Source organism: Dermacentor albipictus, chromosome 1 (assembly GCF_038994185.2).
Source record: "Dermacentor albipictus isolate Rhodes 1998 colony chromosome 1, USDA_Dalb.pri_finalv2, whole genome shotgun sequence".
Lineage (NCBI taxonomy): Eukaryota > Metazoa > Arthropoda > Arachnida > Ixodida > Ixodidae > Dermacentor > Dermacentor albipictus.
The window spans coordinates 354,008,281-354,023,511 of NC_091821.1; the positions used below are offsets into that span (position 1 = coordinate 354,008,281).

The following is a 15,231-nucleotide window of genomic DNA, read 5'->3' on the forward strand; positions in this document are numbered from 1 at the left end:
GGGCAACGTTTCAATACAGGCAAGCATGAAATAACTCACCACTAAGACATCAGAGTACATCTGCTGCATGGCTCGCCGATGAATGTCGTTCAGGGCTTGATGTGCAAGGGCAAATAAGCCATTGAACCTGCACACATCAATGCACCAGAACAGATTGCAGTCTGCGTTACCTATATGTCATCACTTTACAGCACACTTGGGAAATAAGTTTAGGCCTCTCACAATGCTTGTCCAGACTTCGAAACCAGAAAATACTAATATATTTCATGAAAATACTAAAAATTATTTTATTACTTAAGATGCAGTGCATACTTAAGAAATTAGGAAAGTGTGTTCTGTAGAGATGCTGTGAACGGGCAGTCTGCTCTATAGTTGCAGCAAGAATATTCTGTGTCACAAACAAAAATGTCCGTGATGTTAATTCATGAACCATACACAAAACGGCGGCCAACATTACGGCCAAAGCCTTAAGTGCCTCCTGGGCTGAGAAATCCATTTATGGCATTATCGAAAAATTGACCGTCCAGTGTTATGGCACCAAAATTCAATGGCAGCCAAATTGATAGTGCCACCCAGGACCACTGATGGAACTCGAACCCACGACGATTGGTGTGAGCCGGACCCTCGACGTTAGGTGTTAAGGCAAAGTTAATTAAGGCACTCGAACCCACAATCTTCGATGGGAGTCAGACCCTTGATCTCTCACGGGACCAAAATTCAATGGCACTAAAATTGATGGTGCCCCAGTGATGGTCGAATCCATGACCTTTGGGGTGAATTAGGGCAAAGTTAATTAATACACAGTTAATTAAGTTATTTAAGGCACTCCAACCCACGACCTTTGTGTTAATTAGGCATATGTTAATTAAGACTCAACTAATTAAGGCACTTGAACCCACAACCGTTGGTGGGAGTCAAACCATCAAACTTCAAATTTTGCCGGATTTTCCACCTCATGAGCTACGTAATGTCTTCACATTAAAACAAGAGAAAACAAGTAATAGGAAGTAACAATGCATTCGAATGAGAATGTCAAGTAATTTAATTAATGTCTCTTGAACACACAGGCATTTGCCTTCATCCTCTTAGCGTACACTATGGATGGATGGATACAACTTTCTTGTACGTCCGGCAAGGTTTAACGCGACCCGGGCTCAGGTCTCCCATGGAGGAACGTCAAGGCCCTGCCTCAACGCCGCCTCACGGGCTTGCTGGACTGCCCACGTCTGGATTCCGAGGTCTGAGCTGCGCAGAGCGGCGGCCCACCTCGACGACAGGGTCTCCGGAGTAACTGCCATCCCTCCTATAACTACATTGCACTCCCACAGCATGTGTTTGAGTGTTGCTGGTCCTTCCTGGCACAATTTGCACGTGTCGTCCTGATGCTTATCTGGGAAGATGCGTTTGAGACGGAATGGATTAGGGAACGTGTTTGTCTGGAGTTGTCGCCAGGCGACGGCCTGCCTCCTGTTCAATTTGGGACTCGGCGGGGGGTATATCCTTCTGGCGTTCAAATATGCACTGGTGATGTCGTTGTATCTTGTGAGCCTGTCCCGTTCTGCTCGAGAAGCGTTCGCTATCGTACGAGAGGCGTTGCCCTGTTCGGCGCGGCGGTAGCTAAAGATATTTTTTTTTTGTCCTATTATATCAATAAGTGGATAATGGTTAGTGCGTTAAGTCTGATTAATCCAGCAGGTCCAAAAAATGATGCTAAGAAATTGATTAAGAACTCTATTCCACAATTTGAAAAAAAATTTACCATGAAGTGGATGCAAATGAAAAATTGTAAATTTATAAAAGTAGATACGACAGTCGTAAACCTCTTAACAATGGGTGTGTTACAATAAAATCATAAAGTTTATCAGGAATGCTTATGCACTACTGTCTTGTTTCAATGATCAAGGCACAGTCGGTATGCTAATTAACTAGTGTTGCAAATCTATACATCTATGATACTATATTTCCGCATGTATAACCCGCACCACAAATTAATAAGCTTAACAGTAAAGTCATGGTGCAGATTATGTGCGAATTTTGCCTTGAGGTCTGGCTTCATGGCAGCATTACTTCAGCCTTAACATGAGGTTTCACGGCAGCACTGCCGTGAAACCAAAATATGCCGCAGCCATATTTCAAGGCAAAGTTCGCCGTCATCTAATGTCATTATTTCCTAGGGAGTCCCATCCTGTCCACATCTCTGCATGTTGAAGCTCCCTTCTTCCCTCTTTCAAGGTCGCCTGCTTTTTTTTTCCTTCCGGGTCAGTATTTTACATTTGACTAATTAAATTCTGGGGTTTTACGTGCCAAAACCAGGCAGACGGTTATGAGGCATGCCATAGTGGGGGGCACTGAATTAATTTTGACCACATGTGCACCCAATGCATGGCACACAGGCACTTTTGCATTTCACCCTTAACGAAATGCCACTGCCACGGCCGAGATTTGATCTCACAACCTCACGCTTAGCAGCGCAATGCCAAAGCCACTAAGCAACCACACCAGGTAGTTTTACGTTTTGTAGTTCAAAAATAGTGCATGCGGAGCCAACAAACCAGAACTCCGATAACAATGAAATGCGCTCGACGGCAGTCCTTTAGGGTGCAGGAGAAGCTGAAGATTACCAGTGCTGCTAAAGAGATGGGGAACAGAGCCAGTAGCCAAAGACAACGTGAAAGAATCATGCATCCACAAATGGAGGTTGTTTTTATGGAGATTTCAGCATTCTTGTATGCAGTTACTTCTGACAGTTATAAATGCTGACTACCCCCCCCACCCCCTGGGCAATTGCAATGTGTGGTGCAGGTTACGAGCAGAAAAATACGGTAATTCCTTGTTACAACACAGTGAATGCGGTTGTAAGAAATTTCAAAAGAGCGATAATAAAATAAGAGTTTAATAGTTCGGTAAAGCTGTAGAATCTAACTGTTGTGCTAAGGAAAGGCATTTATTTTCAAAAAATCCATAGCTAGCACCAACTCGGAGTGCTTACACATCTCTTCTTCGGGCCCACAGGATTATGTTTACTCTTCAACAAGAGCATCGTGACAATATTGGAGCAATGGACAGTTGTGCAATTTGGTGCATATTCATCTTGGTGTGCCAGCTAGAAGACAACAGAAAAAGAGGAAAACGGATCCGTGTCATCCTTGTGTTCTTCCTCTGCCTTGTCCGTTGTCCACCAGCTGACCCACTAAGATGACAGAGATAGTGAATATGCTGAACAAGTTGGCTTACATAGAGTAGTATATAGCTTGAAGCATTTCCAGGAGGACCTGTGAATTCAAGTTGACACGTGGTGCAAAGCTGCCTGGCAAACTGCTGTCGAAGGACATCCGTCGAACGGTTTCTAATGTCCCCTGGTTCACGACCCTGCACAGTTTTGGGAAGGAGAGCATTTGACGGACCACGTAACATGTTTTATGTCATGTAATGCATCAAAGCTTAACAGTGTAAAGTGAAACTCGACAGGCAGGTTTACAAAAGCAGCCATAGGATGACTCCTGCGACTACACAAGAAGCAAGTTATGCATTCATTTTGTGCCTGCAATGAAATTTTTGTTGAAGCCCAAACCTGCAAGCTGCACACTAGAACACAACACCACCCATCAAAGTAGTATATTCAAAATTGTACGAGGGTTGCCAGCCATCCTGAATAAGCGGACAGTCTCTGCTTTCAGAGTAAACGTCCCGAGTCTGACATCACCTAGTCAGGACAACCGAATTTTCCGAGTGTTTTATTCATTGTTATTCCCTAGAACAAAAAGTAAGATTTGTTATATATGACAGCTCAGTTGCGCATTCTTTTCTTTTGTCATGTTTTAGGGGTGAGTGAATATTCAAAGCTTCAAATATTACACACTTATTTATTCGTATTCGAACAGAAACTACATTTGGTATTTTCGAATATCAAAACTATCGAAATATTTTGCAACAACCGACTGTTAAGGTATTGCTACTGTTCTACGTCCCCTAAACAAACCATCGCAAAATTATCGGAAGGGAATCAATGACAAGTTTTCGGTTTTGCACCAGAAGCCCTGACAACCTGCGAGCTTCGTTTTATTCTGTCATTTAGTGTTTGTGGATATAAAAAAGGGCATGTACTAAGCAGCGTATGTGCTCAGCTACGCTGAAAGCCATGCCCATCCATGGTCGGACTGAAGAAGAGATTCGCGCGAACCTGCCCATTAGCCTTTTCTATAGTGTTCCACAACTCCCTACCTATTTCCAGCAACCATTTATTTAGCCTTTTTGGAAGGTGCCATTCCATACAGTAGCAATCAACTTTCTTTTTCTTTTTCACTCTGCAACTTCCTACCTCATTTCAGCAACCATTTATTTAGCTTTTTTGGAAAGCACCATTCCATACAGCAACCATTCATTCTTGGAAAGCTTGTTTGCAACCAGTCTCTAAAGATGTTGAGAGGCTATATGTACAATTTCTTTATGACAATTACTGTATTTACTTGATTCTAATGTGCCCTCGAATGTAATGCGCACTTGTTTTCCGTGGCTAAAAAAAAGAAAAAGAAATAACCGCCTCCGATTGGAATGTGCACCCATTTGCCGTGACCTAAAAAAAGAAAACTCCTTTACAGTACTGTACACCTCATTGTTTCATACAGAAATACAACTTTCTCTCATTTGGAAAAAACAAAAGATTTACTCCCAATGCACTAAAGTTGCGATAAATAAGAAAATTTGCAGCTTCGCCCAAAAGGCAATGCATCGATCACAATAGCAAATTAGTAGACAGCTGTGCGAAAAGTAAGGATCATAGTTTTATCGGCCGTATAAACTTCTAAATATTTGCTTACTCACTAAATTAACAACCGTGGTTCCACGCACGCACAAGCAAACGTGAACATGTTTCACTCAATTACCACAGAAACTCTTTAAACACTCGAGTGAGGAATTGCGATAGCAGGAGCAAAGGAATCGACTTTTGTGCGGCCTCTCACTTCGACGCGAACTAAGCGACGTGAACACAGCGCGGTGCACCTAGATGCATGGACTTTTGTCTTCGTCGCAGATCGCTTTCAAGATAGGGGCCGCACGGCTGCGCTGTACGTAGCAGCCGCCGGCGTAGAACGCCTCTCCTGTTTGCGCCAGTCCGGCACGCAAGTTTTGGGAACTCTGAACGCCTGTGATCTGGCGCGATTCCCATCTGTCTCTGCACACGTGATAGCTTTCCTTTTAATTGCGGCATCGTGATGAACTCGGCATGTCCTTGCAGTCAGCACTTCCATGCTGATAGAGCAAACGCAGAAAACGGGAAGACAGACGGTGCACCATCCTTCCTCTATGCAGTGCACTAAGTTAAGCCAAAGGAAGCATTGCCTAAGCTCACGTACTACAGCCCATGGAGAAAGCTACGGCAGCTAGGCTTGAAACATGTACAAGGCTGCCATCTTTAAATGCCGATGAAGATATGGTAACGCAGGTTTAGGGTTGTACTCTACTATAACGCGCACACAATTTTTGGACCCATTTTATTGGAAAAAAAAGTGCACATTAGATTCAAGTGAATACAGTAGTCATGTTGTGTTTAAAACTGATCCTTAGTCCCTGATATTTAGCTCCAATTTTTTCACTGTTCACTACAAGCGTGGTACCTAATTTTACCGAAATATTTACTCCTGCTGTAAATATATGCATCTGGGTTTCATTATTTGATATTCAATTCAACGAACGATGCTTACTGTTTGTATTTGATTTGTATTAGATAAAGTTGATACATTGCTCGCCTCTACTTCTGTTACATTGTCATCAGACAGGTAACAAATTACATGTAATTAATTACACATTTTGGTGGAGTTAATCCACAATATAACAAGCTTCTCTACATAAACTACTTACCTTTTTATAAGTTTTTTACCATAGAACCCAATGTATTTTGAACCTCAATATAATGAAGTGTGTTAACCCACGATTTCAATATAATAAAATTTCACTGCCACCGCGAAGAAAAACCGAGACAATAAACAGAAACTTCTGCGAACACAGATGGTCAGATGGTACAATTACAGGCAGCTGCTTGCAAACGCACCTCTCAAATCACACGCTTTACCACTGAAGTTGATCACTGAAGCAGAGCACCGTCATGTTCCGCATAAAGTTGAAGTGCGTTAAGATCTTATCAGGCGTCGCACATTGTATGCTTTAGGTGTGAGTGAAGGCGTGCAAGGGTGAGCTGAGAAGGATGGCGATTTGACGAGCACGAAATTCTCACGTGAGCAAGAGGAAAGAGGGGAGGGGAGTGAGGGTGTGGTAACACAATTAAGCATACAAAAAGGGAGGGAGGGGGTGTAATAAGAGATAGATTGACGCAAAAATTTTTTTTTTTTTTTAGCACAGCCATGGCTTTCAGCGTGGCTGTGCGCATACGCAGACCATGTGCCTTGTTTTAGAGGCAATCTGTGACATGCAAGGACTGGGCGAGCTGAAATGGCATAGCATTGTGTGCCGTCTTCCTGCACATTTAATGCTGGAGGTTGCCTTATCTTGAGTTTCAGAGACACGTTGAAGCAAGAGGCACACAAAACATCCCCGCTGCTGGCACTTTTCGTGATAGCAATGTGGATGACACTTATCAGTCGCGGGGGTGGAGTAGATGAGAAAGCAAGGCTGGCTTCACTTTGTACCACCGATGTAAAGGTATTGTCAACATCGCATGGAAAATTTTGCAGCCTGTTTCGCGCAAAAAAAATCCCCCAGTGACTGTACTTACTTGCATAAAAGATTGAATTTTAATATAGCGCATTTTCTCTGTAACGAAGCAAATTGCCAATTTTACCGACTTTGTTATATCGAGGTTTAACTGTAGTTTTGTAATTGATCAAGTATCAAGTAATGTTCTCTTACTTAGTAATGCTTACTGCAAATCAATTACTTATTTTTGTACCCAACTGCATATAACCAGTTACATTACTGGTGAGACAGGCTGTAACAGGCAACAAGCTTTGTACACTTGAATTTGGCAGAAATTACACTAGAACATCTGTGGTTGTGCCACATAGTAGCCTCCTGGAAGTGCATGCTTAAAACGGCCAGACCCGGCACTCAGTACTTCTTCTTTCATCTTAAAGGAGCCCTGAACCACCCCTCGGGCTTGGTGAAATAGCATAGTCCACAATTAGCATATGCTGCTGTGAACACCTTAGCAAGGTTCTGCAGTCGCACACAGCACATGGAGCTCACAAGCGGAGCGCAAAGTCATCATTCTCTTAAACACACTGTTCTCAACAGAAGCCTGCTCCTCACTCCTTTCTTGATGCTTTATTTCGTAATATAGTAAATTTCTTCTCATGGAATGGAATTTGCTATATTACAAAATAAAGCATCATAAGAACGATATTCATAGAAGAATAAAAATGGATTGGATCGCATGCGGCAGATATTGTCAGCTCCTGACTGGAAGCTTACCATTACCATTGAAAAGGAAGGTGACAGAAGACCTATGGGCCCCGGGTGCCAGACGACCTAGCTACGCCACTGGTATCAAGAGAAGGGAAACACAGTCGAGGATGGCAGAAGACTAGGCGGAGCGATGAAATTAGGAAATTCACGGGCGCTAGTTGGAATAGGTTAGCGCAGGACAGGGGTAATAGGAGAATGCAGGGAGAGGCCTTCGTCCTGCAGTGGACATAAAACAGGCTGATGATGCTGATGATGATAGCGAATTCCCATAAGTGGCTGCTATTGAATGCACGCTTGCCAGCGCACGCTCAATCTTGGCCGGTCCTGGTTAGACCGCCTTGACAGACTTTGCTTCGTGATGAGTTACTGATAATGCTTCAAAGTGCACAAGTTGGATGTGGCTACTATCCATTGGCCAAGCTGGTGCAGGAAAAAGCCGGCCCGTATTACACAGCACAATAAGACAGGAGCATATGGGCGTGAGTGCACACTCAAGCCGAGTCGCACACAATGCAAATGCTGCAGTTGCATATTGCTGCTGTCTGCTATGTAGCGTAGATACCACAGCCCCCGCAGGGTGTCGCGATGAGTCCACTGGCTCAGGGTGCCTCAAGGTCTCCCTTGCCAGCAGGGGAGGAGGACATCTGGACACCTTAACTGGCTGAGCGCACGTCGGTTCGTTGAGGACAACTGTGTTTGGTGCGTCGTAAGCAGAAAAATTGGAAATAGTGGCGTCTACGTGAACACCCAGAATTGAATCACGCGTCACGGTGACGTTCTGTAGGCGGAGCGTTGCGGGCACATCCTGCTTCGCCATGGCGTTCACAGTGCAAATCATTGATGAAGGAGTGGAAGCACCACAAGCGGCATGTTTGATGGTCAATAACTCCACTTCTGCTGAATGCACTGAAGAAGCTTTTATGGCAAAGTATTTCGGAAATAGCCTAATTTAACTCCAAATGCATTTCTTGAATTTTATAAAAAGTGGTACATGACCCCTTTAAATTACCTGTCTCGTGAGGTCTGCATTCTGCATTTCGCGATGGTTTCGTGTTACATACAGCACGAGTGTCGTCCCATCAGAGTGGTCATCTTCAGTAAGTTTAGAGCTTAGTTTTTCCACTGTAGTTAGGTAGTTCTTGGCTTTTGCTCGCTCATTTCCCTTCCCAGTGCTCATAGGTTACAACAACATCCTTCCCTCCAGTGCAGACATTAAGTAACTTTACAATGTTGCTGTTAATGTACTCATGAGAAAATGAGGGAAGATGACCAAAAAAAATTTTGAAAAGCAATTGTTAGTGAAGATAAGCAACATGTCAAGAACTGCAGAGAGCACACTTAAAAGAGCCAGACTAGCTCATTCTACTTTTATTTACTCTATTTGTGCAATGTTAATAAAACATCAGACAAAGGTAACATAAAAGTAAGCAATTAATTTCAGTCATTGCTCATTTACTTTTGCATGGCAGTAACTGGTCACTGTTATCAATTATAGTGCTGAATGATGTAATTGTAATCAGGCACTTATTTTCTATCACTTGTACAAGAATGACAGTCAAACAAAACGGCAGTTTTGTTTCTGTAGTGGTCTTACATCTGTTGTAGGCCCTAATCGTTCACAGTAGCTCTACCTGCTTTGGTAGTCGTGATAGCCTGGAAGTTACACAGCAACTTTCTGGCAGTACTAAAAATGATGTGTGAAATTTTGTGGCACATATAGAATGGTGCCTCCTGGCCCTGACAGGCTTGGTCATTGCCAGCCGCCCCCCTGCCCTCAACCCGAATTCGTCCACTGGAAAGATGGCAACCCTAAATCTTACCCGCACTATTCAATGTGGTAATTACCAATGAACAAGTGAAAAGGATTTGCTTAGTTCTGCCTAGCCAGTAGTCATTTAATCTGCAAGTGAGCATAGTGGGACTCATAGCGAAGGTCACAAAACATGTAGAACATTAAAGTGACAATACACTTGCTTAAAGGGACACTAAAGAGAAAAATGATTTCTTCTGCATCAGTAAAGTACCTTTCTACGACACCAAAAACACCACTCTTGCCACTATAAAATGCTTGGTAAGCCAGAAAAAGCGCAAGAACGAAAGATGGGTGTCGACGCCTCCTTGAAGTTCCCACACCTGGTCGCTGTGATGTCATGAATTTTGATAGCATCTTCTAGGACCTACTTAATTCTATATCGGTACAGATTGACTACATTGTGTTCTAAAGGAACCAAATATTAAACATGGCAAGTTTCAGGAACCTTCACTCAGCCAACGCTGCCCAAATGCGAAAACATAGTTTGGAATCCCTGACGTCACACTGACATAGCGGCGTCGGGGGTTTGGCACGAAATTCATATACTGACACTTCGACCTTTATTTTCTCGTCTAATAATCAAACTATTATTTTGAAATTACTGCCTGCAGGGTTCTCAAACAATGCTTTATTTGTCTAAACTGATTTACTGTTTCGCTTTAGTGTCCCTTTAAGACAGCCATAAGTCAACATTGCAAGATCAAAACATATAAGCCAATAATTACTAACTTACAGATAGTGCTTCTTTTCTCACTATCTGAAATAAGCAGGCACAATTAGCAAAAACGTTACAAATATTACAAAAAGAAAAAGTGATCAACTGCACATTCTAGCAGTAAGTGGGGAAGGCAAACCTTATACACTTCATTGACTGGACTAACATATGAATGTCTAACACAAATTATACTTAAGTGTCAAAGAAAGTAACCTTAAAGGCAATACATGCTATTTTTTTTAATCATACAGGGTGATAATTTTTATGCTTTGTGGAATTTTTAAAAATCACCTGCAGCAGATAGCATACTTCTAGTATTTCCGGGCTGGAATATTCCACAAGGCAGACATTACTGGCACAAGAAATCGAAACACAAATTGAACTAATTGACAGGAATTCACTAATTAAACTTAATTATTTATGGCACATATTGCAACTTAATAATTGCATCCAGAGAGGCATCAATGCGTATCCACTTAGAAAGAATTTTCAGAATGACCCCAGCTTCAAGAGATTCATTCTGAGCGAGTGCTAAGAAATACCACCTATACCTATAAACTTTACCTATATGGCAGGCCGTTGAGTTACTTTTGAGCTTTAATGCATGAAAGAGCACCATGTTAAAGAATTAAGTGGAACAGCGCATTTTTACAGCGACTTTGACGACACATATCTCAAAACCCGGGCCATCCTTAAAATCTGTTCCAAGTGGATATGTCTTGCAAGCTACAGGCTACAATACATAAATTGCAATACATGCCATAAGATAATTAATTAAAATGTAATTAGTCAATATAGTTAATTAGTTGGTTATGCGTTTCAATTTTTCATGCATGTCTGCCCCTTTGAATAATCCAGCTCAAAGACTAGAATTATACTGTCTGACACAGGTGATTCTTAAAAATTCTTTAACGTCTAGAAATGATCTCTTATATGCATTATTCAATGAACTAAATAATAAATGAATTTATAAACAAAAGAGTGACAATAAGGCTAGAAATATTGAATAACACACAAGGCTGCTAAACCTTGAAAGGGGGCTGGCAATAAAAATAACACTAGGGCTCACATTAAAAAAAATGAGAAAGAAAAGAAAAGCTCTGGTTTCTGCCTTCTTTTCAATAAAGATGTGTTTGGCCCTGCCCTATTCTTACTATACTATTAATTTAGACTTGTGGAGAATGAACCAGTAGCACCTAAGACATAGGCGTAATGGGCAGAGTGACCATTATTCACTCATGATTACACTGACCTTGAGCACATCTTGCAAAATGAGGCCCTGGATGCCTGAGGCATGGTGCTGATGGACTGGTTGTATACACGCATTAGGACCATGGCAACATGCAGCCTAAAAAAGAAAATTCAATCAAAAGGAAGAAAAAGAACTATGCAATCCTTAAAGGGGCCCTACAGCATTCTAGAACATGATAAATCAACTTGCTTTGTTGCTAGACCACTCTCTCATGAACATCAGAGCCATCATGTAGGTGCATCTGGAAGCCCCCTTAACTTTGATCATAAGGCTACACTTTCCTTTAAACTTTCAAGATCTGCATCATTATTTTTTTGTTTACCCTAACAGCAAAGTAAACATGATGGCTTTCATGCAGGTTTCTGTAACTACGACCACTAAGCAGATGTCTTTAGCAGTAAAGTATTCAAAACGCAAACATTGCAGCATCTGCAGAATTCAGTACATTCTCATCTGAAGTTCTAGCATATTAGTGCTACGGAAGACATAGAAAAGATCAAATCAAAAACAATAAGAATATCTGCTACATGAAAACTACACGACAGGTCAAATAAACAAGACCTTACTACTGCTGGGAGAGCTGATCAGAAATGGTGTTACTTCAATTGCAAGGAACGGGACTCCCTTGACCCATCCAAATGAAATCAAATTATGGGATTTAACATTACCAAAGCAACACACAAGAGTGTGAGTGACACCATAGTGGGGGGTCTCCAGATTATTTCCGAACCCTTGCTGTTTTTTAATGTGTACCTAAAGCATGGTACACAAGAATTTTTTCCATTCTGCCCTCATTGGAATGTGAATGCAATGGCTGGGAATCAAGCCCATGAACCCGTGATAAGCAGCATGATGCCACAGGCACTGAGCCAACATGGCGGGTCTCTTTCCATACTGCCATCCTTTGTAATGGAGGTAACACCACAGATAACACTAGTTGCAGCAAACGCTGGCTACGAGAAACTGGCACACTCAGTCAAGTAAAAAAACAGAAACATCCTTTCTCACCTGTTGCTCGCGCTGAGTGAATCAATTGCAACATATGGGCCCTGCGTCGCTTTGCCCTCTCCATGCTCCAGCTTGGACAGCATGTTTTCAGTCAGCTGGGGCTGCGGCAGCGATATGGGCTGCACAGGCAAGGATCATGGCCAGCAATATTGGTACTGATGAAAAGTTTCGACTCAATAGCCGAGCGGCACGCATCCTTGGCCACGTTGGTACATATAGAGATAAGTGAGTGGCAAACACAAACTGAGATAAAGACAATGCAGAGACATGACAAAGGAGTGCCAGTTGTGCCCTGTAGTTCCATCATCATCGTTGTCATTTGCAGTCATCGCTGTTTGGTACAAAAGACAAGTATAGCCAAACCACCAGCATACTATAAATAAAAATGAGTTTACTTTTTAAATTTATCAGCATATACAGTTAAACCTCAATATAACAAACTGCAGTATAACTAAAGTATTTATATAACAAATTATAACTTTTTATAATTTTTTATCCACAGAAAGCCACCCATTTTGAAGCTCAATATAGCAAAGTGTGTTTACATGAGATTTCAGTGCAACAAAATTTCACTGCTGCCGCAAAGGAATACCAATGCAATAAATGGCAACTGCCACTACTTCAGATGGTCAAATGGTTCATTTACATGTGACTGCTTTCAAACGCAACTCAAATTGAGAGCCATGTGATAGAGAGCGGCCATGAAAGCAGAGCAGCGAATTGAGCTGCTCACAGCCTCCAAAATCTCCCAGTATGTATGTGCCACCTAACCTTGGAGGTCAGAAATGCCAAGTACAAAGTCCGTGCAGCATATAATGCATTCGTAGCAGCACATTCTATGCGCAGAGTTTTGTATTTCGAGCCTAGGTTGCGTCAGCGCCAGATTTGGCATTTTTATTGTCAATTATCCCTGCCTGGTGTGGAAATAAATGACAAACATGAGTAGCAGTTTTATTCCTAAACACAAGACCCTCTAGCCATCATGTTTCATATAAAGTGCAAGGGCAATAAGATCCCATCACACCCTTCGTGTTGTACACTATGGGTGCGAGGGAAAACGTGAGAAGGTGAGCAGAGAAGGTTGGTGGCTTGATGCACGGAAGGGGGAAGGGAAGGGAGTGAATGTGTGGTAACATGATGAAGCACATGCTAAGGGGAGGGGGGCATTTCAATATTACAAAATTTCAATATAAAGAAGTAAAGTTCTGATTTTACCAACATTGATATGTTGAGGTTTAACTGTGTACCAATCAACCCAGTTAAAAGCTCTAGTTTTCAAAAATAAGTACCAGACCCCAATTCCTAGTCTGTTTTCCCTGTCTGATAAATAACTGACACCTTTAAAACTTGTGCTTCATAGCCAATAGGAAGGATCACGAGTTGTGCACGTCTTCTAGCTCTTTAGGATAAATGTATAGAAAAGCAAACTGTAGAGCAAGGACAGTGCACTGTCCTTGTTTTCAGACAGTAACGCTGTAAACTATGCAGTGTTCAACAATAAATAGAAAGAACAAATAGGCATCGTCCTTTCATTCATACAGTAACACTTTATGCTATGTTAACCAAACACTGGATTTCTATAGTACATCAAAAACATACAAAGTAACATCACACAGCATTGTGTTAGGTCCACATCTGTGATAAGATGTCCTCGTGCTCCTAGATCAACTAAAATCCTCATTTATGTGGAAGCAAGCACAGGAAGCTATTCAGCTTTTATCCCTAATGACAATTTCACTTTCTGTGAGTAAGCACTACAGTACACTGCACAGATAACACACATGCATAAACCTTTGTGACCTTTCACGGCAATTTCTGGGTCTCACAGTCTCACACTTAACAGTTCGAAAGCACTAAAAAAGCCTTAGCAGACGTACATTTCCCGTTAGTTTGGATTCATCCTTGCTTAGAAGATAAGGCTAGGTAGTAAAAACTCATTATATAATGAAGCTGCATCCAACAAGAATATTTTGGTTATATTCAATATTTCGAGAAGCATAAGTTCATTAAATGCCGATACTGGTGAACAATGTTTTAGTTTGCTTTGTTACATCCAAGAATACTTTATATCCACCCTCATTATATGAAGGTACAACTGTTTTCTTCTCACCAACAAAACTAAACTTATGCAGCATCTATATTATATATATATACATATATATTTTAACCTTCATGGGTAGGTGCATGTGCCAGCTTTTTCCTGAAAGCAACTAAATTTGTCTTAAACAAAGGAAGTTGCCAAAGTACAAAGTTTATTGTGATGTTGTTTTTTTTGGCAAAATGCTTTATTGCTATGGCCAGTGAGATGTTCCCAACATGACTTGGTGTCGATTTAAGATAAATGTTATATTTCCAGCATGAAAAAAGGTTTCACACAAAAACTATAAAGAACACCTTTCTGTTCTGCAGTCCCTTCGCTTAGCATGATTTCCAGAGCACAACTCCAAGAACAACAAAAAGAATAAAAGGATGTATCGGGGTATGTTAAATTCGACAACACACATTCAAAAAACACTTCTGTGCAACGTGCATGTCACAACGTAGACATAGAAGGTAACATTCATGTTGGTGCAATAGTTGATTACAAACACACTGCAAACACCCATATAGATATTTTCATACACGTGGTGACAAGTGACCGCATCAGCTGCTCAATAAACAGCTGACATGCCTGGTGGGAAAAAACCGACCCTAGCAATTTTTTATCCACAAACTTAAGAAGCCACTACTGCGTCCACATTTACGGTTTACTGCTCTTGACTTCTGATATTCCTAAGGCCTCTCCACTTCATTTGAGCTACACAATAGCTTTTGCAATTTTCTGCTGTGCTTGCTTTAGCATTGTGAACAAGATACCTTTATGTCAGAAATGCTTTGTATCTCTGGCCAGAAATCAATCGATGCTGCACACCAGGGAGTTGTAGTGCACTGCTACAATCTCAGCCTGACAGTTTCACACATGCTAGCTAATCCTCACTAGGTGGAACTACTGCCAGATGCAAAGCATACGTAGCACGGATTAGC

At 41.6% G+C, this 15,231-nt stretch overlaps 1 protein-coding gene across 2 annotated transcripts in view; it reads right to left on the reverse strand.

Moving 5' to 3' along the window:
• Hyccin (PI4KA lipid kinase complex subunit hyccin) overlaps positions 1 to 15,231 on the reverse strand; it is a 64,209-nt gene that overhangs the window by 22,858 nt on the left and 26,120 nt on the right. For both annotated transcript variants that reach the window (XM_065452192.2, XM_065452195.2), the window contains exons 7-10: positions 12,208 to 12,326; positions 11,200 to 11,295; positions 3,235 to 3,369; positions 40 to 127 (exon numbers count right to left, since the gene is read on the reverse strand). In XM_065452192.2, the coding sequence (XP_065308264.2) occupies positions 40 to 127; positions 3,235 to 3,369; positions 11,200 to 11,295; positions 12,208 to 12,326 (438 nt within the window). The remainder of the gene's footprint in view (positions 1 to 39; positions 128 to 3,234; positions 3,370 to 11,199; positions 11,296 to 12,207; positions 12,327 to 15,231) is intronic.